The sequence below is a fragment of the Nicotiana tabacum genome, chromosome 13 (assembly GCF_000715075.1).
Source record: "Nicotiana tabacum cultivar K326 chromosome 13, ASM71507v2, whole genome shotgun sequence".
Lineage (NCBI taxonomy): Eukaryota > Viridiplantae > Streptophyta > Magnoliopsida > Solanales > Solanaceae > Nicotiana > Nicotiana tabacum.
In genome coordinates this window covers 4,518,762-4,546,295 of record NC_134092.1, presented here as the reverse complement: position 1 = coordinate 4,546,295, position 27,534 = coordinate 4,518,762, and the positions used below count along the sequence as shown (strand labels likewise).

General features: G+C 35.0%; 2 protein-coding genes and 1 pseudogene across 2 annotated transcripts; 2 read left to right on the top strand and 1 right to left on the bottom strand.

The window, feature by feature from the left end:
- The first annotated feature begins 1,711 nt into the window (after positions 1 to 1,711).
- On the top strand, positions 1,712 to 3,691 carry LOC107797832 (organic cation/carnitine transporter 3-like; annotated as a pseudogene).
- A 10,577-nt stretch (positions 3,692 to 14,268) lies between these two features.
- Positions 14,269 to 21,128, bottom strand: LOC107797833 (E3 ubiquitin-protein ligase RGLG4). Its single transcript, XM_016620757.2, has 11 exons — positions 20,551 to 21,128; positions 18,365 to 18,449; positions 17,695 to 17,835; positions 17,463 to 17,576; positions 17,273 to 17,370; positions 17,042 to 17,121; positions 16,118 to 16,223; positions 15,904 to 16,031; positions 15,207 to 15,333; positions 14,950 to 15,006; positions 14,269 to 14,673 (listed from the first exon to the last, which is right to left on the bottom strand). Exons 1-11 carry the CDS (start codon positions 20,875 to 20,877, stop codon positions 14,590 to 14,592), a joined length of 1,347 nt encoding a protein of 448 aa, XP_016476243.1. The 5' UTR covers positions 20,878 to 21,128; the 3' UTR covers positions 14,269 to 14,589.
- A 2,384-nt stretch (positions 21,129 to 23,512) lies between these two features.
- LOC107797834 (uncharacterized) lies at positions 23,513 to 27,306 on the top strand. Its single transcript, XM_016620758.2, has 6 exons — positions 23,513 to 23,893; positions 24,626 to 24,818; positions 24,987 to 25,059; positions 25,311 to 25,360; positions 26,341 to 26,454; positions 26,895 to 27,306. Exons 1-6 carry the CDS (start codon positions 23,614 to 23,616, stop codon positions 27,019 to 27,021), a joined length of 837 nt encoding a protein of 278 aa, XP_016476244.1. The 5' UTR covers positions 23,513 to 23,613; the 3' UTR covers positions 27,022 to 27,306.
- The last annotated feature ends 228 nt before the right edge of the window (positions 27,307 to 27,534 follow it).

Sequence of the window (27,534 nt, the reverse complement as noted above, 5' to 3'; positions counted from 1 at the left end):
GGCATGTTATTTATTCCAGTCCAGGAGCATGTGAATCTTATTTCATTTATCATATACATGTGTACTTATTTGATTGATCTTGTTTGATATGCTTGGACTGGAGGCTTGTGACCATGCCAGGAGGATTATGTTATTGGCACGTGAGTTGTCCCTGCGGATCCTTATACTGATATTATTGGCACTTGAGTTGTCCGTGAGGGTCCAGATATTGAAATTATTGGCACGTGAGTTGTCCATGCGGGTTCAGATATTGATATTATAGCACGTGAGCTATCCATGCGGGTGATGTTAATGTGAGCTCTATGAGAGCTGGTTACCGTTATTAGATTCGTGTGTCATGGTTCTACTATATATGATAAGCTCATAGCATTGTGGTTGTGGTAGTATTGGTTGAACCTGCAAAAATGGTTCTCATCTTTGAGAAAATTTTCTATTTTTGGGTACACGGATTGCGCAATTGTGGCTTGAGTTATACTGGTGTGGCATGTCTGTGGGATAGTTATGTTAAATGATATAATGTCATTGGACCTAGAATGGGTACTATCAGGTTTGATTACGGTATATTCGAAAGGATAATATTGAAAGTCGGCTTAGAAAGTGATTATGGTTCTGGTTGGGGCGAGAAAGCTCCATGACTTGTTGATCTGATAAGGGGTTATGAGATTCTACGTGTTTCTTTCATTATCAGCAGTGTACGAAGGTTTTGGAATGGAGTTTTGTTTGATATGCGGTTTAATAATAGTACCAGGTTAGTTTTGAGTAGTTACTGTGATCGGGAATAGTGCTGCGAGTATGCGAGTTGTGTAGTATGTTATGTGATTATATCTGTGATTATGGTTATGGCTTGATATAGCCTGTTCAAACTTATACAGTGTGTATATGTGAGACTCGAGTCTTGTAAGAAATTTTGGATGCTGGAAATTGGGTTCTAAGTTTTACGGACTAAGGTTAATGTAATGATCTTCAATTGTGTTGTGTTGTCAGGCCTATGGAATAGGGTGGCGTGAGATCACCCCCGAGTATGTGCGTGGTAAGGTGGAATAGTGATTCGGTGGCTTGGAAACAACTCCTGGCACGTTCAAGGACGAACGTATGTTTAAGTGGGGGAGAATGTAACGACCCGACCAGTCGTTTTGAGTATTTACACTACTTTCAACTATTTGAAGTCTTGAATAACTTCATACGATGTATTATGACTTGTGTGAATTATCGGTTTTGATTTTCAGGTGTTTCAGAATTAGTTCGGAAGAATGAATTTCATGTTTGAAACTTTGAGTTGAAAGAGTTGACCAAGTTTGACTTTTAGTATTCAACCTGGGATCGGAGTTTTGATGATTCCAATAGCTTTGTATGGTGATTTTGGACTTAGGAGCATGTCCGAAAAATTATTTGGAAGTCCGTAGTTAAATTAGGCTTGAAATGGCTAAAATAGAAATTTAAGTTTGGAAGTTTGACCGAGAAGTTGACTTTTTTATCTCGGGGTCGAAATCCGATTCTGGAAATTGAAATAGGTCTGTTATGTCATTTATGACTTGTGTGCAAACTTTGAGGTTAATCGGACTTGATTTGATAGGTTTCGGCATTGAATGTAGAAGTGAATATTTTTAGTTTCATTAAGCTTGAATTGTGATTTATTGAGAGTGTCGGCTTGCCTAGTATTCTGATAGGCGCCATCACGACAGGTTAGGATTTTGGGTCGTGACATTGACCTTCCGGCGTCTTCTTTTTTGTAGGTTGTCTTATTGGAGGTTTCCTTCTTTCTACCTTAGCTGACACAAAACTTGGTCGAAAAAACATGTTAGTTTTATCATGTTTTATTATGTCTATTACCGGAGCTATAACATCAATTTCTACAAATATTTGGATGTATTCACTTTTAAGGTTTTTAACTGGTTTTGGAAGAGTTACAATAGGAACTTGTACTCAATATTAATCATTTCTACTTATAGCTTTTGTGAATAGAGATTCTACTTGGAGAGTTTTATACCTTTGGACTTGTCTTCCTACAATCTTGTACTCAATATTGGTTCATTTCTTTGTTCGTGAATCAGCAAGATGGCTTTACGTACGAGGAAACAAAGAAGAATTTGTCCTAACTTTGAAAAGCATTACAACAAGAACTTTAAGCTTCTTTGGCTCCTTCATTGATTTTGAAGATCAAGAACACAATGTAAGTTAATTACTTCTCATTAATGTGGTCTACATTAATTCAAAGTAAGTTGAAGGGGAGCTTTGGAGCAACGGTAAAGTTATTTTCGTGTGATCTATAGGTCACGGGTTCGAGCCGTGGAAGTAGCCACTAATGTTTGCATTAGGGTAGGGTGTCCACCTCATACCCCTTGAGTTGCAGCCCTTCCCAAGACCTTGCATGAACGCGGGATGCCTTATGCATCGGATTTCCCTTTTCAATTTAATTTTCGTATTATTTTCTTCTTTAATGAAAAGAAATGAGGTTACATTATTTTTGTTTTTGTTTTTTTGAAAATTATATCTTAAAGTAAAGACAACCTATATATGTTGCACTTAATGTCCATTAGTTTCTTATGTTTTTCTCATGAGACACACTTCTGCCGAGAAAAGGTGTCTATTTGGTCACTAGTATAGTTAAGTTGTCTAAAAAAAACTATGATGCCAATTTTGAGTGTCCATCTACGTATTTCGCCTTAAAAAAAGCTTTGGTAGGTTTCTATGATAAGCAATTTTATAAGACTACACCAATCTAAAATGAGAAGGGGGATTTGGAGCAATGGTAAAGTTGTCTTCATGTAACTCTATAGATCACGAGTTCGAGCAGTGAAAGCAGCCACTAATGCTTGCATTAGGGTAGGCTGTCTACATCACACCCCTTGGGGTGCGGCCATTTCCTGAATCTTGCGTGAACACGGGATACCTTGTAAACCGAGCTGCCTTTAAAATTAAAAAAATCTAAAATGAGTTGCTAAAGCGTAAAAGTACCTCTATGTGTACACGGAGTAAGCAAGTCCAAATGTCTGATTTATTCAACATTTTTTTATTTGCATGTTATTTTATTCATAAAGCATGTCTGATTTATGTAAATATCTTTGGAACTTCTAATGCACAACTCAGAGTCAACAATCAGTCTCTACTCAGCTATCAAGATGTTGGTAGAAAAGAATTGGGCTTTCAAGAGACTAATATCAGTTATGCTTATTGGTTTTGGTGTTGGATTGGTTTACTATGGGATGCCACTAGGAGTTGGAAATTTACCTTTTAATCTATATTTTAGTGTCACATTTCTTTCTTATCGGCAAACTAACAAGAAAAAAATCACTTTTGGGATTTGCTATATTAAGTGGAATTTGCAGCATAGGTTGTGCAATAGTTAAAGATGATTCTTTAAAAGAATTACAAATGGGGTTTGAATTGGTTTCTTTTTTTAGTGCATGTACATCTTTTAATATACTATTGATTTACACTGTGGAATTATTTCCAACTTGTGTGAGGAATTCAGCAGTGGCAATGGTGAGACAAGCTTTGGTTTTTGGTGGTGCATTTAGTACAATTTTGGTTGCTTTTGGGAGAAAAAAATAGATGGTTTTCTTATGGGGTATTTGGAATTAGTATTGGAATTTGTGGTTTGTTTGTGCTGTGTTTACCAGAAACTGAAGGCAGAACATTGAGTGATACTATGGATGAAGATGAATACAAGGAAAGAGTACTTGTTTGCTAATGATTATTGTAGCGGTACTTTTTCATTCTTAACTAGAGGTTTCGGGTTCGAACCATAGGTATGGAGTCGCCTTTGTTACGGAGAAGTTTACCCCCCAATGTGGAACTTTTTGATGCGAATCCGAAGTTGATCAGGCCCCAATGCGAGTACCGACACCAGGTGGAAAATGGAAAAAAGTTATTATAGTAGATAGTTGTCAATAAAAGATTATACCATCTCAGAAAATGACACTATTGTTTTTTCTATTTATAGAGTTTTGCTGGTTTTGGAAGGTGGACTACAATTGTAATGTAAAGATATCAAGCAAGACACTTTTATTTCTATATTCATGACAAATTATTAATCCTTTTGTACTCCCTCCGGTGCATTTTAAGTGATTTTTGCCTTTTTTGTGGTCTACAATATTTGATTTTTTCAGATATCAAGAAGGAATTAACTTCTTCTTTCCAAAGTTGCCCTTGGAGTAAAGAGCCTAAGATTAGTTTGTTATATTTTCAATGAGCAAATTAAGGTTAATATGGTTAATTTTATTGTTAATTAATGAAATAATGCATAAAATTCTCCCCAACCTATGACCATATTACCAACTACATACCTTTTCTTTTCGGGGGTCCTATTACCCCCCTCTCCCCCGAACTTATTTTTACCAGAATTTATTTAACATTATATGCTCAATTATATCCGACCATGATTACACCTCTTCCAATTGCGTGAGGACTAAATTTAAAAGGCCTGTCTGCTATACAATTGCCATGTGTTATGCCAAATAAGCCATAAAAAAGGTCACAAAAGTTAAACTCAGCTATTTTATTTGAACCCATTATCTTATCACTCTTTTTAAATTTAAAGGGACTATCTGCCATTGTTGAAGAAATTTCTCTGGTGCAGCTGAAATTAAAGAGGTGAGTTTCAATCTATAGATTATAAATTATTAATCTTTAGTCAATTCGATTTCATAACCTTTATTTTAGGGTTTGAAATTTCTTCCCCAGTTTTTATATTTTAGGAATTAGGATTATGAAATGGCAAATACCAACTTGAATAGACTTTATGTGGACGATGAAGACCCAATGCTTAATGTTGAAGTGCGATGCAAACATGGAATTTTGTTGCAAATCCAAACTTCTTGGTCGAAGCGTGAAGATTTTGGTCTTTTCCCTACTATGGTGTATGTGTTCATTTCTAACCCATCTATTGTGGTTGATTAACTTTGTGTATTGTCATTAAATTGATTCCAATTTATGAAATTTTCATGCCAACAGTTGCAAATATTTTCAATGAAGTTCACGAAAGATCGAAGTTTATTCTTCCAAGATTGTTAGACAAAATTAAAGAGATGGAAGAAGATTTGGTGCATTATGACATCCTCAAGATGCAGTTGGTTGAGCTTGAAAGTCTGAAAAATGTCAACATTAATTTGGCTGTAGCTAACAATGAAAATGTTACGACCCAAAATTCCACCACAGACGTCGTGATGGTACCTAGTCTCTAAGACTAGGTAAGCCCATTTCAATTACATTTTGAAGCCATTTCTTTGAATTAAATAAGCAATCAAAACTAACAACGGAACAAATATGAATATACAACCTTCCAAGACTGGTAGTACTGAGTCACGAACTCTAATTGAATACATGGAATGATCACGAGGACCGAATATACAATATTGTTTGATTAAAAATTAACAGTACAATAAAATGAAAAAGACTCCAAGGAACTGCGACGAACAAGCAGCTCTACCTTGAATCCTTACAATCCCACTTTAACTCTGCTCAAGTCTGATATCTCCAATACCTGACTCTACACAAAAAATATGCAGAAGTGTAGTATGAGTACACCATGGTCGGTACCCGGTAAGTATCAAGACTAACCTCAGTGGAGTAGAGACGAGGTACAGTCAAGACACTCACTAGTCTAATAGCTTGTGCAATATAATATACAAAATAATAAAAAACAGATAACAATAAGGGCAAGATAAAACAACTAGTGATGTGCACAGTAAGACAACAAGAACACCATAAATATGCTCAACAATTAATAAATACAATTACACCCAATTAAATCAATTCCTTCAAATAAATGTCTTTCACATATAATTCTTCCAAATAACTCTTTTTCAAATATAATTTTCTCAAATAATTATCTTCCAATTATAATTCTTTCAATAAATCCGTTCAAATATAATTTCCTCAAATAATATCTTTCAAATACAATTCTTTCATATAATACTTTCTAAGCAAAAATCCTTCCAAATAAATATTTTGAATATAATTCTTTCAATTAAGAAGTCGTCGTGTGACACCTCGTTTCATAATCTTAAAAATACGGGTCTCAGCTCATTTTTATATATTTCCATGGCACTCCGTGCCCATAATTAAATTATCATATTTTTCCGGCACCTCGTACCCTCATTTCATATCACAACTACACGGACAATTCACGTGCCAAATATCATTATCATTTACTTACAGCACCTCGTACCCACATTTCATATCACAACTGCACGGATAATTCACGTGCCAATATCCTCATTATTTACTCACGGCACTTCGTGCCCACACTTTATTTTATAATCCTCCTAGAAATAGCCACAGATTCTCAATTTCAACATAAATCAGATTGTTATCAACTTACCAACAACAAGACAAATTGCACAAGGTATAAAAATAAACATAACAAAATTACAATATCACATGAAAATCACCAACACCACAACTCCACATCATCACATATCGTCCCTGACAATAGCCACCCTTATCTCTCTTATAGCCACCCTTATTACTCCTATAATAGCCTTCATTATCCCTACGCCCTGACAATATCAATAGCCACCCTTATCGCTCATATTGCCACCCTTATCTCTCCTATAGCCACCCTTATCGCTCCGCCCGGATAATATTTCAACAAATATAATAACAGTGAAATGCCACCCTTATACCCACATAATATCAATAGTGAAATACCACCCTTATCTCCTCAAAATAATAACTAACACAACACAATAATTTACACGGAAAATTATTACGGCAACATACAAAATCAATTCATAACACAATTTGCCCAATGGCCACAACCAAAATTCCAAAGATACAATCAAGTCAATTAATTTTATAACAAATAGTCGAAGGCTCCACACAATGTGTATAACATCCCAAAATAATCAACAGAGATAAAAATTACTCAGCATAAAGCAAAGCCTTCATTAACCCAAATTTAGATAATTATATTAACACTTCTTTTTAAAATTGCTTAATTAATTATTTGCATAGGGAAAATTCATTTTGGAATTAAATTTCAAGAAATATCAAACCAACAATACTCACGAAATTATATAATTTTTCAAGTAACAATCACACCAATTGTCATATAAACACAAATTCAACAAAAAGGATTTAGGCATGGCAAATAGATGATTTAACAAACACTAATAATTATCCAAATTACTACACAATTTGTCCAAGACTTTAACTCAATGAATTTTGCACATATAAGCCCGAGTACGTACTCGTCACCTCGCGTACACGACTTTTCATATTTCACAAATGGCACATAAGACTCGATGCCTAAGGGGTAATTCCCCCACTCGAGGTTAAGAAAGGCACTTACCTTTTTGAAATTATGTCGATATTCTAAAATCGCCTTCTTGCTTGAATTGACCTCCGGACAGCTCAAAACTATCCAAATTAATTGCATAACTTCATTAAAATTCATCGTAAATAATTCCGGATAATAATACGTTGACTTAAAAATTTATTCCAAAAAGTCAACAAAAGTCAAAGCGGGTCCCGCCCCTCGGAACCTGACATTATTTTCATGAAATCCGAACACTCATTCCGATACGAGTTTAACCATACTAATTTTATCAAATTTCAATAACAACTCGACCTCTAAATCTTAAATTTTCGTTTTTGGAAGATTTTACAAAAATCTTGATTTTCCTCCATTAAAATCTGAATTAAATGATGGATTTAAAGGCATAATTATGGAAATTATTCAAAACTGGATAAGAATCACTTACCTCAAACACCCACGCAAGAATCTCTCCAAAAATCGCCTTCTACCGAGCTCCTAATTTGATTGTTTTGTGTTATGAACTCAAACCCCCGTTTTTGGGACTTTTAATTCTGCCCGGGCATTTTTCTTCGTCGCGAATGCGATGCCTATCTGGCCCTTAACTTTGCGAACGCGTAACACCTTCGCGAACGCAAAGACCAAATGCGCGGGGTCCCAGCTGCCTCTTCTTCCTCTTCGCGAACGCGAGCTCCAACACGCGAACGCGATTCCCATCTTTCTACACCTTTGCGAACGCGGAACCTACATCGCAAATACGAAGGCCAAATTCCAGCAACACTCAAACTTCCTCTACGTGAACGCGAGAGGACCTACGCGAATGCGAGAGGACCAACACCAGCAAGAAACTAGCACCAGCAAAATCTGATGCTTCAGCTATAACACCAAGCCCGATTCTAGTCTGTTAACAATCCGGAATACACCCGAGGCCCCCGAAAACTCAACCAAATACACCAACAAGTCCTAAATTATCATACAAACTTATTTGAATTCTCAAATCATATAAAAACAATATCAAAATGATGAATCACGCCTCAAATCAAAATTTATGAACTTTGAACTTTCAAATTCTATATCTTGTGCCGAAACACATCAAATCAATCCGTAATAAATTTAAATTTTGCACACAAGTCATAACTAATATAATGAAGGTATTCAAATTTTCAGAATCGGATTTTGACCATGTTATCAAAAAGTCAACCCCCCGGTCAAACTTCTCAAAAATTCATCTTTCGCCATTTTAGGCCAAATTTCCTTTATAGACCTCCAAATAATTTTTCGGACACGCTCCTAAGTCCAAAATCACCATACGGAGCTATTGACATCATTCAAAATTCCATCCCGGAGTCGTTAGCTCAAAAGTCAACTCTCGGATCAACTCTTTCCATTTAAGCTTCTAAATAAGGATTGTTCTTTTAATTTAATTCTGAATTTTCAGTAAATCAAATTCGACCTCACCCGCGGGTCATAATATATATTGCTAAGCTACTCGAGACCTTAAATCGTTGAACGAGCGTTAATTCTTAAAATGACAAATCGGGTCGTTACAGAAAAAGCGAAGGGGGCAAAGGAGAAAAAGAAAAGGGTCTGGATTTGGTTTAATAGGAAGTTCATTTTGTGTATTGTGATTTGTCTTTGTTTTTATGTGTTGATTACAGCCTAATCCAAGTTGGTAACTTGTAGAGTGATCAAATGAAGTTGCAATAGCAGTTGTTTTATATTGTAGCAATTATTTAGAAGTGTTCGATTAAGGTTGTAATAGCTTTGTTTTGTTGTCATTGTGGTATGTAACTTTATTTTAGTATATGCTATGTGGAATTTAATTATGTATGAATTTTTCACTTGCCATGATCGATTCTAAGATTCTTTCAACTACTATATATAAGTCACAATGAGGTTTTGTGTAAATGGAAAGACACCGCTGAATTTCCTAGAAATATAGCTACAACATTCCATAAATACCACCAAAATCAGTCAACAAAATATCAAATGTACTAAGGCAACATTTGAAAACTAATACATTATCGTTCTAAAAGAATAAAAACTGCAGATTGCAGTCAACAAAAATAACCAAATGTCTGGCTTAGGATAAATAATGTTTGCTTGTAGTCAACCAAAAATATCAAATAATTGTTTGCTTGTAGATTGCAGTTAACAAAAAAAACCAAATCTATTGGGGATGTGCAGAACTACTATTCTGGCTTTGGTTGTTTGAAACACCAGTCCTTGTTTGAATTCTATATTGCCCTCTAATATGTTGAAGCCTTCTTGTTGTGATTGCTGGTTTTCCCTTCCATTTCAGTCCACTACTTGGTTTGAAACCAATGTCACCAGTTACATCAGCTGATCTTGTTATCATTGTTGGTCCAATGGACTATATTTTGGTACTTGGCGTGGATACTATTCTACTACTTGGCATGCCAGGCTACAGAGAAAGAATAACTAAATATGTTATCACAAATATACAAAACATATTGAATATCACAAAGAATATACACTTAAATTTAAAGTTTTGAAGCCATTTTCAGCTTGAAACACACCCATTCTCATCACTTTTGGCTTTTTAAATTGTTTTGTATTTTCCACACCCTTTTCCCTTCCTCTATTTAATGTAGAAGTAGAGGCATTAGGTATCAGATGTATTAGGTGCTGATGATGTACTAGGTGCAGAACATTCAAACCAATTGACTAGTGAATGATGAGCAACAGATGTTGCATTAGGTGCTGATGGAGTTGCATTCCAAGATCCTCCTCTCCCCTACCTCTACTAGTTGCAGCTGTTACATTCCTAGATCCTTATCTTCCCCTACCTCTACTGGCTGCAGTAGATGTTGCATTAAGTGAAGCAGATGTTGTATTGTTTGACCTGCCTCTTCCCCTTCCTATACTAGCTGCTACAATAGGTGTAGTTGATGTAGCAGCATCAGATGTTACAGTACTTGAAAGTTCAGCAGGAGTAGAGGCATTAGGTGCAGTAGATGTTGATTTTCTAGGTCTTCCTCTCCCTCTTTTTGCAGCAGGTTCAGCTTCTACATTTCTTGATTTCTACTAAACAATAAACAATAAGATATAGTATTTGAATATAAAAGAAACAGGATATAGTTATACTATATTACCTTTGGGCTGGCTCTAATTTTTCCTGAACCTGATGCTTCTACAGCAGTAGAAGCTACATTTGATGGTGCAGCAGCAGTTCCTGAACCTGATAGATCTGTAGCACTCTTATGACGCCCCCTCTTGTTGTGACTAACACCCTTGTAGATGCTACACCTAATGACAAGTTCAATTTTAGGCAACTTTTCAGATTTTTTGGTTTCAGTTACCTCTTTTCTCCTAAACCTTTTGGGCCTGCCAGGCATACTTTTCATCACTGGTGGTGCAATAGGAGGGTCAGTAGATGCAGGCCATATTTCCATACTATTGAGTGGTTGAAGTTAGAATATGTTATCAAATATGTCTCTTTCATGTAGCAGTTATCAACATAGTCAGTTGGTTCATACCCTTTATAGTATATTGCAGCTATGTCATGTGAACATGGTATCCCATTCAACATCCAAGCTCTACAACTATAAGTATTATTTCTTAGGCAAATAGTATGTTGATTTGTTCCCTTCCTAACCTGATATCCTGTATCTCCATTAAAAAAATTGTACGCCTCACTGACTTTTTAATATTTTTCTCTAAGACCTTTAATGCTATTGGAGAAATGTTGCAGGACTAAGTATTTGCAAATTCCCTTAACTTAGCTATTCTAGTCATCATCTTGACTCTTATTTATTCAAGCATGATAATAATGGTCTTGTGCCTTGCAACTAGGATCCATGCATTAAAACTTTCAGCCATATTATTATCTACTGCATCACACTTGACTTTCACATTAAAATACACCTTACACCAAGTTTCTTTGTTATAGTACAAAAGATCATCAACTATGTTCTTACCAAGCATACTGAGTGCTTTTAGGTTTTTCTTAAATTCAGCCTCATATGTACTTCTAGCACACTTCCAGAACAGTATCCTCCTCTGAATCCCTCTCCAATTCTTTGACCAATTTGCAAGGATGTGTCTGGCACACATCCTGTGCTCACAAGCTGGTATAATATCTTGAATTACTGCTAGAAGTCCCTACAGAAAAGGAAATTGGTTAGTAATCAAACATGAAAACATAAAAAAGAATATCAAAAAGTCTGGAATGATATACCTTTTTTTTTCATGTCTGTAATCAAGGTGAAACCCCTGCCATCTCCTAATCCCAAATCATATTTAAGCAAAGACACAAACCATGTCGAGGTATTTTTGTTCTCATATTTCACTACTGCCCAAACAAGTGGAAGCATTTGGTTGTTGGCATCCTTAGCTATAGCAACTAATAATTTCCCTCTACTAACTCCCTTCAAGAAACAACCATCTAAACATATGCATTTCCTGTACCCCATGAATGTATTCTTCAATGCACCAAAAAAGATGTAGAAACTTTGAATGTTGCCTTACCATATTCATCAACTTTACCAAGTTTCACCACACATGTACTCTCAGGGTTGGTCCTTAACAATTCATCCTTGTAATCAAGAATTCTTCCAAACTCAAGAATATGGTCACCCATAATTTCTATCAATACTTTGGCTTTTGCTCTCCTAGTTGTGGTCTTACCAACATGCACTTTAAATTTCTTCCTAATTAACTCTTATAACTTGAACACTCTTATGTTTGGTTGTTTAACTATTTTATCTTTAAACACTTTAGTCAGGTATTTAAAATTACACGGGTAATTTCTGGTGGCCCTATTATTGGATTATAAGTCCTAAGCATAAAATTATTACTTGAAGTGTCAAGGCTTGCATACAACAGCCATGAACAACTATCATTGCACTTCACCCTGACTCTTGTTGGCTCATTCACATACTTTTCCACCTGAACCCTCCTTTGAACAACACACTTGGTTACTGCATCTCTAAATTCATCCACATCTACAAAAATCATACCCAGCTGCCACTCAACTTTTTTAGTTGTGGGATCATAAACCACTTTCTTGGTAGAAGAAGATCTTCCTCTTGGTAGATTTACCCTAACTTCTTCCCCATCTTCACCCCAACATTCATCTTCATCTATTTCAAAGCTACAAGCATCAGAAATTGGGTAATATGGTTCATCACCCCCTATCCTACCTTTTTTACCTTTTCAGTTTCATCAAACCCCAAATCTGGTCCAGCTACACCACATGGAACATTATCATGTCAGCAGTAGCTCTTTCCTTTCTTTTTCTTCTCTAGAAAGACTTTCTCTCAGCCCTAAACTCTATGAACTCTTCATGCATATCACTCTCATAATCCTCTACACCATCACCAAAAAAATCACTCTCTTCATAACTTAAACTATTTTCAGTTGAATTATCAGATTCCTCCTCAGTTGAGGATGAATCTGGATCTGGATCAGCTTGAGGAGCTGCTGGATCAGTAGGTGTAGATGAAGTTGCTACTGCACCATTTAAAGACTCCTCACCAACCCCAATATTTTGACTAGAACTTGCTTTAATGGCCCCATCCCCTTTATTAAAAGCTAAACCAGATTCCTCTACACCCATGTGTTGGACATATACTTCCAAAATAGCTCTATTTTGCAAGAACTGTGCAATTCTTGAAATCTCCCTCACATTTTTATATTTTCTATAATGCCACAATTAGGTGGCCTAACACTAAATGTGCAACTGCTGCTATATCCCAATTCTTTAATATAGTCCATCAACTCAAAATAAGATATAGTATCCACATCAACATTCACATATTCAGTCATTACCCCACCCACATATCTTGGTTCCCCACTTTCAATCTCTAAGACCCCACTATGAAACAATCTCAAAATCACAAATATAAACACACTCATACATGAATGCAAATAAATAATAACAATAAATTCAGACAAATCCCCAACAACAAAATTATTGTGCCGAAAATGGGGCCGCACTAAAAACTATTTATTTACTTACAACCAAGAACACATCGGTGTAAACACGCAAAATCAAAACTTTAGTATTAAAATCGACATGCAAACCCCTCGGTTTCAAAATCAGAATCTCATAATTTTGTATAGTGATCGATTTTTTACAAAACCCTAAACTACCAAAAATATCAATTAAAGATGGTAAAGAACTAACCTTTAGTCTTGGATTGTGACGAACAAATAGCAATTGGTTCTGCGCTGACCTTGATTGTAATACCACAGTATCAAATTAAACCCTAGATTGTAATGCCCTACTGAAATTGAAGACGATAAACCATAGAAACAGAGATTACATACTTCTTTGCATTATATTATAGCCGATTTTGCAATAGAATAAAGAGAAAATTATGATTGGACTGATTTTATGGAAGGAATCGAAGAGGGGAGATTGAGAATTTGGTTTGGGCCGTATTTTTGGGAGAGTATGAAAATAAAGAATGAATGAGGGTCGGGTTAATTAATGAATGGGTTTAATTTAGTTTAAAATAAAAGGGATCTGATAAAATAAAAGGGAATTGGGTGGGATCCATTAGAGCGTGTATACACCGATAGTATTATAAATGGGGGTCGGGTTTAATTGAGCATATAATGTTAAATAAATTCTTGTAAAAATAAGTTCAGGGTAGTAATAGGACCCCCAAAAAAAAAAGATATAGTTGGTAATATGGTCATAGGGTGGGGAGGATTTTATGCATTATCCCTTAATTAATGCTAAAAGGTGAATTCCTTAATGTGTGAAAAAAACCAAAAAATCACTTAAAATGGACCAGAAAGGATAGCATTTTATGTTAAGATGTTTGATTGGATACGGAATGAAATTAAGAAGACTTTTGACATGTAAGTCAATTACATATAAAGTGTCAATATTATCCTTTTAAATGAATGATAATGGAAGTTAATCATACATGTCTTTTCATTTTCTAGCTTTGTATTTTTATCAAGTGAGTTACAACAATTAATATCGTCAAAAGTAAAATAAAAATACTAATTTAACTTCTTACCAATAAGAATACTAAGCTAACTAATGCAATTTCATATTACAAAATATACAAAAGTAACATCTTTTTAAGTCAAACACAAGATTACATACAAGAAAATACACACATATTTACATGGTACTGGTAAAGACTTATTCACACTTGATGTTTATACCAAACCAATAGATGTATGCCATGTCGGTTTACATAAACTTTTCTCTCTAAATCATCATCAATATATGCATATTTTCATCTTATTAAATTATTCAACCATAGTAAATTGATATAGTTTGGTGTAAACATCGGATGTTGGTAAGTTTTTTCCATGTTTACATACACCTGTCATTGAAGTTGCTATCAAGTGTATAATCGGATGCGACTAGTAATCCGTCGACGACAAATGGGACAATCTGACAATCTTGGACCACATTCTCTGCAAGTCTGCAGTCAATTGATTATAATCATTAAAACCATATAAATGCAAGGAGAGAAAGTGAGGAAAAAGAAATTCTTATTAGAAAAATGATCGTTTGGTTCAAAATCAGGATATACTAAAACCGGGATCATAACCTGGATAAGTTATCCCATCTTCTATATAGGATAATTTATGCCAAGATTTTGATATAAAATAACACCGGTTTTAGCTGGTACCTCCCATCAAACGCGAGACCTAATCTCTTGAACCAAACGACCCTAAGAGTGGAAAACAAAACTCACCATGTGTCCACAACCAAAAGCCAGGTCCTTAGAACCAGTTAGACAAACTGGGCAAACCTTCATTTTGAACAAAACAAAGCAGGAAATCAGTTATTCCCAAAGACCAAAGTTAATGTATATGAAAGCTATGGTTATCTATCACTCAATTGCCTCACCTAAGAAAATGTCATATTCAAAAAGGGAAGGACCAAAAGCAATATAGAAAATGAATCTGTGTTTCACATAATTTTTAAAGCAATCAATACTAAAAGCCTTACTTGGCTATGTTCATTTTGCGCGGATCCTGAAAGACTGCTTTGATCTTGAGTTGGGACTGCCATGGCGCGTTTGTAAGGAACTGGTGGTGGTCTTGGAACTACTTTCTTCGCCTTAGATGTTCTTTTCCTATACACAAAATTTCAAGAGAAGTAATAAGTACAACCAATGCAAATCTCATGTTAATTTCTCTTATCATCTTAATTGTAGTCAAACAATTATGAAAAGAGACTAGCATACACTTTTTCATTTTACTTAGTTATGAGGTGGCGTAACTGGTAAAGTTGTTGGCAAGTGTTCGAGTCGTGAAAACAGCCTCTTGTAGAAATACAGGGTAAGGCTGCTTACGATAGACCCTTGTGGTCCGGCCAGAGGCGGACCTAGAATTTGAAGGTCTGGAGTACACCTTTGGATTCAACCAAAATTTACTTTGTATTTAAGATGTCCACTACTAATATATCACTATTTTCTGAAGACATATACATGTATATATGGAATTTTTGCCAAACTTTACGGGTGCCGGTGACCACTCTGGTATAGAATAGGTCTGCCTCTGGATCCGGCCCTTCCCGGGACCCCGCGCGCGTAACGGAAGCTTAGTTCACCGGGCAGCCTTTTTTTTAGTTATGAGGTGGAGTTCTGTGGTTTAAGATCACATTTTTAGGACATAGACTAAGAAAAGGAAAGGCTAATTCATACCCTAGCAGACCAAGTTCTCGAGCTGCTTTATATTGGATAGGGATCTCCATAAGTGCAGCAAGAGCAAATGCAGATTCCTTTGCAGAATCAGTTGTATGTTTTGTCATGATACCGGTAAAATTCACAAACTGCACAAGGAAAAGGATTGTAAAAACTAATGTATGGTTCTATCACAGATTCCATCTGTAACTTAAAAAGTCTAATAGAATTATACCTGAAAATTATCAAATTCACGCGCAGGAATCCGGTCATCAAATTTTTGCATGTCTTCCCAAGGTCCATCACCAACTCCAACGAGAACAATAGAGAGAGGATACATGCTGAGAACAAATGCTTGTCAACTTTCTATGTATAAAATTCTTCAAATAAGAGCGAGAATATATTTTACTCAATACTAACTCATCTATCAGAATTTTGATTTTGCTACTATAATGTATGTTGAGGTCACTCATGAAGAGAAAGAGTAGAACAAAGTACTCGAGGAGGGCAGAGCATTTAGCATATGCACTGCCCTTATCTGCTTAGCTATTAGTTTAGAAGCCAATTAAAACAAGAAGAAACCTGATCACGAGTAATCGTATATAACCAAAATCGCCACAACCAATTCTCAAATTGAAAGAAAATTCACGATTAATGAAAATCCTCAAAGGCAAATGCTCATAAATTAAGGGAAGTGACCTTTTCTACTCTACAAAGAACCTGTTTCTGCACATCTTCAAGTTGCATTAACCTCTATGACCAATAAACAGCCATGGCCAGTTGAGTGAAATGGAGTGCCAGAGGTAAGATACAGATGAATGAAACTAGCAACAAGCTGAAGTTAGAAAGCGAGTCATCAGAAAGAAAAAAATGGATAATGTCGACTATACATTTGCCACCAATGCATATAGGATTGCCTCTTTGCCTAGATCAAATATATTACGTTGCTCTAGAACATACAAACAAGTATTTTCTTGCACCTCATGGCTTGTTGTTACTACTTCACAATATGCTGTTACATGGTGACCTTATATTCTATAAAGCTGAAGGTTTGGACAGACAAGGCAACCTGACTGATCTACATTGAGTGGTTTGTAAACGAAATGTAGTAAGACATAGGGTTCGATCACAAGAGAAAAATACACCTATGTCATTATACCTCGCGGTGACAATAGAACTAATTGTCTTCTCTTCTTGTGGGCTGAGTTCTGAATCATTGGTATTGACGCTCCTTGTAACCTACAGGACAAGACAAAGTGTCAGCAATTTGAAGGGAAAAGTAAAAGACTATCATTGAACAAGATTCTATATATATATATGTGTGTGTGTTTACATGCGGGTGAGTTTTGTTTGATTGAGGGAGGGGGGAGAGAGAGAAGCGCTCAGTAACCTGGCCATCAGCGATGATAACCAAGACATGGTATTGTCCACCCGTTCTCTCCACTATATCTACTGCAGCATCTACTACTGGCCCATAAGATGTCGGCCCTTGAACACATCAACACATAGTCAGGATAATCCCATGGAAAAAGAGGTTTCTTAGTAATTAGCATAAATTTACAAATTAAAACAGAAAATACCAGATAATTGCAGATTTGGAACTATTTTCCTGTAGCAAGCTAGGACTTCTTCAAAGCCATGGCAAGGAGAGTGATCGCTATGAAAGCTAAACACATCTTGATCATGCGTAGTCACTAGAACCCAAAATAAAAAATGAGTTCAATGGAAATATACAAATCCAACAGAAGATAAAAAGACGATGATAGTGAATGCTGAAACAATAGAGAAGCAATTCTGTGGAATGGAACCTACCATCACCAAACCCGAAACAAGGAATTAAATTGTCTTCATCAAATGGAGACAATGTCTTTCCAATGATAGATATGGCTTTCTCATATGGATTGAGCGAATCACCTATTGCATGCAAGCTCTTGTTGTTGAAAGAAACTTTACCTTCAGAAAGAAAACAGCTATTTTTATCTTCAATGTAAAAAAATTGAAAGACGTCTAACCACTAAAAAGTTGAAAACTTTACAGTTGAACCAGTGAACCAGCAAAAATACGATGAAAGCTTGAAAATGTCAAACATCATTGTATTTATACTAATGCATTAGGCTTGGCAGTTGGCACGAGCTGTTTAATTTCCATTGCCACAAGCATCAGGATAAGCTAAATTTTAATGGTCAAAATAAAAATCAAAGACTATCTTATACCGATGTCATGTCAAGCAGAATAAACTAATTAAACAGAACACTATCAAACTAAAAGAAGCATATTTAAGTGATAGAGAGGCCATATGTGAAAGGAAACAAAGTAGCTCTCATAGTAGTTTTTCAGAAATGTTTTAATTTTATCAAATGCTCCAACAAATTCTACGCCCAATTTGTAGGCCAATAGTCAGAACATCATATTCTGCGTCGACCTTAGGATTTATACTCAGAAATCGATAAAACTGACAAACTAATTCAACTGCTCCACCTACCAGTCCATTCATTACTTTTCGTGAAATCTATCCCAATAATTAAATTTGACGACTCCAATCCCGATTCTCTCAGTGCTATAGTGACCTGAAAGTGAAGTGGTGATTCAGATGTATGTAAAAAAAAAAGAGCTTCAAATTTCAATGACATGCAAACTCAGATTTTAGGGAAGACTATGGATCGTCTACATCTACTAATATGTTATTACGAATTTGTGCATATAACAAATGAACGTTAGTTTACAACGAGCAAGAAAATATTGCTTAATGGATACTTGTACAGGCCACAGTAAAGAGTTTGCCTGTATAATAGATAATTTGATGAAATGTTATTGTCCTTCCCCCTATTTGGTCTTTTTACACTTTCTGAATTTCGCACTATAGACAGAACTCCAATGTCATCCTCTTGAAAAACATTTATCAAAATGTAGCGATTTGACTCTTTGGGATATTCATTTTGTGTCATCAATTCATCTTACCCCTATCCCGAGACACATACACACACATTCAAAAAGAAGAAAAATAGTAGAGCATTCAGAATATCTCCTGTACAAGTGATTTTATGTATTCCTCAAACATAACTTTTCACTTTGACGAGTGATAAACTGAGAACCAGAGGCTTAATTTACCTACTTTAAACACATGGATGAATGAAAATCTACATTCTTGTATAACAAAACTGGGCCTTCTGCTTGATCAAATGTTCGTCCATAATGCGACAATTGTCCTCCTAAGTACTCTTTAGCCCTCAGTCATGTCCTCTTTCTAGTATGCAAATAAATTTTCTTAAGATGGACAGAGCTATCCCTAAAAGTCTTGTTTTCTTTCCTCAAGTAGATGGGTGTTTGTAATTTATTTCTATCTGGAGATAAGTACTATCTTCTACAAAGCAATTGAACTTTATGTAAACCAGGGGCGGCGCTAGGATTTGAACTTTAAGGGTTCTGGATTTTAGAAAGACTTCAAGCAATAATAACTGGGTTCTAAATGTAATATGAATACATATTTAACAAATTTCTTTACACAAATACACTGTGTTCGAGTAAAAGTTACTGGGTTCGGCTGAACACGTATTTGGGCTTCTACCTCCACCCCTGTATGTAACAGTCTCAGGATCCTCTTATGAACGTCCTCTATAACAGTTATCCTCTATTACAACACTTCATTCTAACGTCCAAATTTCTTTTATCACCAATTTTTCGTGCTATGTTAAGATATATGCTCACTACAAAAACACTTTGCTATAACGGCCAAAAAATATCCTGAACAAACAAGGTAGTTATAAAGAGGCTTAACTGCATAGTAAAAATGAAAAGAGTGAATACCCTAAAAACACTTTAAACTATCATGTTTTTGTCAGTTACATATTTAAACTATCCGGTGTCCCCAAAACCCCCTTTAGCTATATCTCCTATATATTAAAAAAACACTCATAGATTTTTTAATGAAATATGTAAGATAACTCGCCAAAAGGCGCGTGAGATGAAATTATACATAAAAATGGCTCCAATTGGCCATTTCTAATGGTTAATTATTGTTACCCTCTTTAACAAATTTAATTTTTGTATTTTCCCTCTATTTTCTTTGTATTCTAGCCTTCTTCTTCATTTTTTTATCTTTCTTCTTCCTTTATTCTTATGGTTCTTATGGGTTTCATATGAAAAAAATTTCTTTCTCTTGTTTCTTTTAAAATTATCTTTCTTCTTCATTTAGGTCTTCTTCTTTCAACCAAACCTTAATTTTTTTTATCCCAAATCTCGTATTGAACTATAATTTCCGGTTAAAATGAAGGTTATTGGGAAAAATTCAATGTTTAATCGAAGTTTAATGGTAAAAATCACGATTGAGACATGGTGTAGCCATTATCGGAGGAGATAGAAGAGATTTTATTTTTTACAAATGACCATGTGTTTATCCCTTCATCCTCTTCCTTTGATTTGTTAACTCCCAAACATTTACCCATTTAATTATTTTTTATTATTAGTTAAAGTTCTTAATTAAATTGTTATATCAGATTAGTCTGTGTATCGCATTCACCACTAAAAAATGGACGAGGGTTTTTTAATATATAGGTGTATATAGTTAAGAGGGGTTTTGGTAATAACGGATAGTTTAAGTAGATAACCGACTAAAACGTCATAGTTTAGGGGTTTTAAGGTATTTGCTCAAATGAAAAGGGAAGAACAAACCTGATCAAGGGATGAAAAATTATCAGGAATATAGTAGTACTTGCTCTTCTTCTTCTTATTCTGAGTCATTTGTTCCGTTTCCTTTTTGCTGTTAGTGGACGCCATCTTCCCATCGCTAGAACCCGAATCAGAAGAAGAACATTTCACCGGAATAGAACTATTATTATTATCATTTACAGAGGATTCAAAGGGGGAGAAAGAAGAAAGCAACCGATTTCTGCTCTTAGAAATCGAAGAAAAAGAAGTAGAAGTGTTGTTATTACTGGAATTCCTACTACTACTACTACTACTCTGCTTACGAAATGGAAAACTGAAAATATTACCCATTGACGTTGAAGTTTTGGAATTTTGCGGACCTTTTAATCTACATTATTGAGCAAGTCTTCTCGCGAAGACTTGACAAAAAAGAGAAGAGGAAAGAAAGAAAGGAATATGATTCTTTGGATATCGCAAATTGAAAGCCATTGGATTGGATTGGTAGAGCAAAAGCGAATGCTTTAAGTGCTTTGAGATATTGTCATCCCACAGACATTTTCCGCGAAACTACTGCTTGACATGAGAAATAAATGCTCTCTCCTCCTAGAGGTCCCATTGGATTTATATTGGAAAAAAAAAGAGGGAGGGAAATTGTTCGAATTTGTCCCTATACTCTTCGAAATTATTTAGCTAGGTTTCATATAGATTTGGTTCAAACTTGAAAAATAAGTTTTTGAAATTATGTTGAAAAATAATTTTTGAAAGTTAAAATTGTGTTTAGTCATGTATTTTATTTAAAAAATAAATTGAAGTTTTGTGAGTGTAGGAAAACATTTCACCTAAAGTACCATAAACCATTTTTTTAGGAACTTGAAAGGTTTTTCAATTTTTTGTTTCAAAAACTGATTATATCTCATGAACAAACATTGTTTTTCATTTTTTTTTCAAAACAAACCGCCAAAATCTATGGCCAAACGGGTCTTTGGTCTCCGTTATACCTTTGAGCTATTTATATTTTTGTTGTAGCAATCGTCTAGTAATTGACATTTACTTTTAAAGGAGCTCCTGTACGGACTGAGTTAATTTTACATCTCAAAATACTTTGAGAAAAAAAAATCCACATTGATCCTCTACTCTTGTTTGTAGTTTAAAATTACTCTTCCATCGGAGCTGTTCAAATTCTTTAAGGAAAACTATTTAAACTTATCTTAAATATTTTATTATAATTTAATATTACTCTAAGGTTGGAGTGTCATTAAGGGTCAAAGGAAAAGAAAATGAGGCCTTTTCCTAATGTAAGGAATAATGTTAGATAAGAGTTAAATAGATTGAAAAATTGCTCAATTTTCGAATAATAATAGCAGGGGCGGAACTAAGCCTTTTTAATACGGGTTCGACTGAACCTGTAACTTTGATCAAATATTGTATGTCTTAAAAATCTATTAAATATGGATAAAATTGCAAAAAAATTACTGAAAAATTCTGAAGGGAAAATGACATTGTATAGTCGCTCTCAAAATAATAGCCAAAAAATATATATGTATGTATGTGTGTGTGTATATATATATATATATATATATATATATATACATATATTCTATATGTTATATACAAAATTATATTTTATACAAAATTCTCTAGCGCGGACTAAAAATAAGGGTGGCAAATGGGTCCGGCCGGGCCCGCATGCTAAGTGGGCCAAGTGTGCTGGGACCGTTAGGATCACTAGAGGTGGGCTCGTGCCAGTCTCGTGGGTCGGTTCTTATCTAGGAACCGTTAAAACCGGGCCCGTTTGGCCTGCCAAGAGACCGGGACCAGACCGGTCCCTTGGCGGGCCAAACAGGCTCAATGGCTATTTTTTCTAGCCGTTTGGCTTTTGAAATAAAGAGCTGTTGGGAGTTTAAAAAATAGCCATTTAACCCACCCCCCCCCCCTCCAATTTATTATTAACCTCAAACTTTTTATTATTACACTTTTTTCTTATTTTCAAATATAAATACCCCATTCTTTCATTTTCTTACAAAATCAATATCAATCTATCACAAACTCTCTCTAATTTTCTTATATATACTTGCTACTATTGCTTACTTTATTCCAAAAAAATAGTCAAAAAATATTAAGTTTGTTACAATTTGTGAAAAAATTGTGAAATTGGTGAATTGAAATCTTCAAGTCAAAATGAATGCTCTCTATTCTAATAATTATAATACTATTGGTGAAAATGATGATGAGAAAATTGATCTCGATGAAACTCAACCGGACGATGATACACCTACTAGTCCTGCTCCTAATGTTGACCCAACTAGTAATAATCTTGCTAATCCAAATGATGACCCATCTGATACTCCCGTTACTACCCCTACTTTTTCTAGAGAACCTACCAAACGACAGAAAACATCTCATGTTTGGCCATTTTTTACTCAACTAGTTCCAAAAAATAAGGCTAAGTATAAAACTTGTGGTATGGAGTTGGTTTTTGAATATTTTGGATCGCGGGACAGGACAAGATCTTTGACTAGGCACATAAAAAAAAATACCCTAAAGATAACATCAGATATCAATGTCTGAAAGTTTTGGCCTAGGAGAAATGGCTCTTAACTGGCTTTTTCATTCAAATCGTAGAAGTAGACTTAGAGAATATTTTAAAAGATGCGATGAATGTGGCTAAAAGTGAAAAAAGTCTAATTTAAAATACACACACACACACACACACACATATATATATATATATATGTTATATACAAAAATTATATAAATTTTATACATTTTTTCGGCTACCGAATATAAATAGTCTCTAGCGCGGACTAACCGGAAAAAAACCCAATTTAAAACCTATGATAAGCTTCAAATCCTCTAAATACAAGCACAAATATAAATATTTTTCTCTTTTTACAAATTTAAAGGATTAACACGTCTCAAAGGTATAATTAAGGGAGCATTTTAAACTTATCCTCAAATGTAAGGGGACCATTTTTATCATTTTCTTTGTTAATTGAAAAATCAACTTGAGCAAACATACCGTAGAAACAAACCTAGGAAAGGCTACCAACGGACAGCAGAGTTTGCGGCAGTGACAGAAAGACTCCAATGGGTAGCGGCAAGGAGAAGAAGCAGAAGAAACCATTGCGCTTAGGACCCAATAAAGTCAAGAGAAAGAAGCAAAAGTTGAAGAAAACGAAAATCAATAGCAAATCTAATGAAAATTCAAAAACCAAAACCAAAACCAAAAGCAAAAGCAAAATAAAAAACAGCGAAAAGAATATGGTCAGTTTCCCAACAGCAGCAGAACAGCTGAAGTATTTCCATGAGCAGTATCAATCTGCTAATAGGGTTCAGCTTTCTTCCCTTGAGCTCGAATCATTCACAGGTATACACTCTACTATTATATTAGGGTTTGCTGAAGCTGCTAATTGATTTATTATGGATAACTCACTAAATTTATGTAGTTATAGAAGGAGATTATGTATATGTTACACAAAGTTATAAAATTGTTTTTTGTTGTGAGCTCCCCCCCCCCAAACCCACCCACCCCCATATTTTTTAATTTCGAACTAATTGTACACTATACTAATTTTCAGTTTTAAATGGAATTTCTACTTGAAATGTGGTTCCTATGCACAATTATGAAGGAAACAAGTTTCGAGAAGTTGATAGTCTGTTCTCTTTTTCTTCCTTGATAAGTAGAGGCGGAGCCAGAATTTGAAGTTTATGAGTTTTGAACTTGCCGCCCAACAAATAGCTCATCTAAGTTACTGGGTTTTGCAATTAAATATTTGGACGTATTTAATAAATTTTCTAATATAAATTTTGAATGAACCCGTAAACGAATAGCCTAGCTCTGCCCTTGCTGATAAGTAAATTAATTTTAGGTGTTACTATTCGTATTCTCAGCTAGAAAAAAGGTTTTTAGCAGTTTTTAGAACAGACAAACTTTAATAAACAGTGATAATCAAGAAAAGAAGAAGGGAGAGATTTTTACTGACTGGACAGAGAAGTAAAATTTTGGAGGACACGTTCTTGATGCATTTTATTTCATATGTTAATTCTTTTCGTGCACATGGATAGCTTTTTAACTACGGTATGAGTATTAATGATACAGAGACATGCATGCTTGAGCTCAATCCTGATCAAGCTCAAAGTAGTAGTCCATTGGCTGATCATATGAAGGTTGCTTTTGGACCATCGTGGAAAGAAAGTTTGTGTGAAAAGGAGCTTGATGGGAAAATTGATCCAGGGCATCCTTCACTTCTGGTCATTAGCTTATCTGCCTTGCGTTCGTTGGACCTTCTCAGGTTGGCGGCTTTTGTTAGCGTGTGAACTTATTCTCTCTTTGAGTAGTTCTGCACGTATAATTTTATCCTGTTCCAAAAATTGTCATTTAGATATAAATGCAGTAATGTAGCTCAATTATCAGTAGTTCATCTCTTAGTATGACCTATAAATAAGTTTTGCTTTGTCAGAGAATTGCGGCCTTTGACAAGTGAATGCCGTGCTGCAAAGCTTTTCTCTAAGCATATGAAGGTTGAGGAGCAGGTATTCCATATGCTACTTGCAAGATTGAGCAACTTTAAATATAATTTTGGATCATTGACAAAAAAGATCTCTGCTAACTCGTCACATGCTCAATAACATTCGTCGCGTTAACACATCATAAACAATATTAAATATATGTCTCTGTAGTAATGCACTCTTTCTTCTTCCCTTGTTAAACTCTCTTTGTTTTTTAAAAAATGAAAAACTATTGACGTGGAATGCTAGGGATGATTTTCTTTTATTCATCACAGGCTTCATCTCTCAAGAATCGTGTTAATATTGCGAGTGGGACACCAAGCAGGTATGCATAGAATTTCCTTGCAAGTTGGACTCATTTCGTCTATGAATAATGATGTTGAAGTATTTTTCTATTGGTGTTTGTTTATGTTTGTTTTTGCAACTACAATCAATGAGAACATCATGCAATTGCCATTTACATACAAACTCAGTTGATGGATAGTGACTTTCTCCATAAACTTTAGAGAATAGATTATCCAAAGGCGATGAAGCTTCATGGTCAATGGAATGATGAATTCATGCACAATGATGTTTCAAAATCTCTTTTATTCCCTTGCAAGTATGCATGTTTAGTGGGACTTGTTTGGTAGCCACAGGACATGCATTTTAAAAATGATTCATATGGATGTATGAACATTCAAAAATAGATAAGATTAAAAATCATCATATCAAAGAGAGGGAGCAAACAACACGCACAGAAGATAAAATATGATGCCACTTGAAATGACTTGGCCATGTCCTAGGTGGATCTCCAAATGCACCAATTTGTAGATGCGATACTATTGTGGTAGAAAAGAAAGTGCTAAAAAGGAATGTGGTAAACTAAGTATACATGGAGGAAAGCTGTTTCTAGGACCTGCAATCTCTCGGTATTTTGTTTACTTAGCTAAGAATGCTATAGGCTGATAATAAATGCTATAGCAACAATACCAACTTGTTGGATTAAAGTTTATGCTATTTACATTAAGAATGGTGAGATTGAGATACCCTCCAGCTTTTAAAACTGATTTGCTGTAAATAAAAAATTATTTAGTATTGAAACGAAATGACCCCTGCGAAAAGCGGAAAATGTAGATGAACTCAATTAGTTTGAATTGAATCATAATTGATTGGTCGATTGATATCTGTACAAACTGTATTAAAATGGTGAAATTATGGTTGAAAGGAGATCAAGTTTCTGCAAAAGAAACCAAAATCTGATTGCATTTTTCTTTTCGTTTCCATTAAAGATTTGGTTTTCTGATTCTTTTAAACTGGTGACAGGATTAAGAAGTTGATAGACATGGAGGCGCTTGGCCTTTCTCGATTAGCTGTGATTGTGCTGGATATGAAAGCTGATGCGAAGGGCTATTCACTGTTGACACTGCCTCAAGTCAGGTTAGATTCTACCGTCAAACCTCTATAAAACAGTCCCGTTTGTTCTGATATTTTTTGGATGCTATAGTGAAGTGCTGTTATAGAGGACATATTATACCATAAATAAAGCATCGGTTCCGAGAAAAACTTGGAGTGAATGACTGTTATATAGGGATGTTGTTATAGAGAGGTCTGACTGTGAATGGCTGTTATTTACGTGTGAATTACACATTTTGTCTCAATCTAAAGTTACTAATACTTAAATGTATATATGGTGTCTCAAGTGTTGGAACGACCTGCTCATTTTCGCATTGTTTGCCTCGGATGTGTTTTCATATGCGCCTTATAGTCCTGAAGATATCATAAATGGAAAAACAGCATTCTATCTCCCTTAACCTTGTTACCTTCGATTTCTAGTGACTATTTTTTTGAGATCTCATGGTATACATTCCATTTGGCAGAGATGAGTTCTGGGACTTGTATAGGAACTACTTTCACCAACGGGTACTGGAAGGTGCATTGCGGATATGTCTTTATGGTGAAATACCAGCTAATATTAAGAGAAAGAAGAGCATCGAGGATGAGTAGCCTTTTCAGGACTGATACGAGCATTCTATACTATCGTCATCCAGCCTGTTTTGACATTTTTGTATCACAAATTTGTAGTAGAGAATACACATAAGCAGCATCTATTTAAGAATATATGTAGGCTATGTTGTTTAGCTAGTTAAGTCAATCAGGCAAAATGGATTCTTGAATTCATGTAGGTGTCTTTTCAAGAGATAATACGATAGGAAGTTCATTTTTTTGCGAGATCGTTCTGTATAAGGATTTTAGTATATACACTTGAGTGAGTTGAAAAGCATCTCTAAATTTGCTCATGTTTCAATTTTCTACTGTGCACCCTACCTCTTCTTTCCCCCCTATTAGAAAGAAGGAATTTTTACATACCTATACACTATTGGAAACTTTATTACCCTCCCTACTTAAGTTTCAATTTAATTACATCCTATATACAAATTTACTAATTATATACACTTTAGGAATTAAATAAGTATCCCTTTATATTAGGATTCTATTATTTCCCATCCTTATTCTCTG

Coding starts and splice junctions, on each gene's coding strand:
- LOC107797833 (XM_016620757.2), bottom strand. CDS start 20,877: ATGGGTAATATTTTCAGTTTTCCATTTCGTAAGCAGAGTAGTAGTAGT. Junction 17,371..17,462: donor TCCAAATCTGCAATTATCTG/GTATTTTCTGTT, acceptor GATGTGTTCAAG/GGCCGACATCTTATGGGCCA. Junction 15,007..15,206: donor CGCAAAATGAACATAGCCAA/GTAAGGCTTTTA, acceptor TTCAAAATGAAG/GTTTGCCCAGTTTGTCTAAC.
- LOC107797834 (XM_016620758.2), top strand. CDS start 23,614: ATGGGTAGCGGCAAGGAGAAGAAGCAGAAGAAACCATTGCGCTTAGGA. Junction 23,894..24,625: donor TGAGCTCGAATCATTCACAG/GTATACACTCTA, acceptor TTAATGATACAG/AGACATGCATGCTTGAGCTC. Junction 25,060..25,310: donor ATATGAAGGTTGAGGAGCAG/GTATTCCATATG, acceptor TATTCATCACAG/GCTTCATCTCTCAAGAATCG.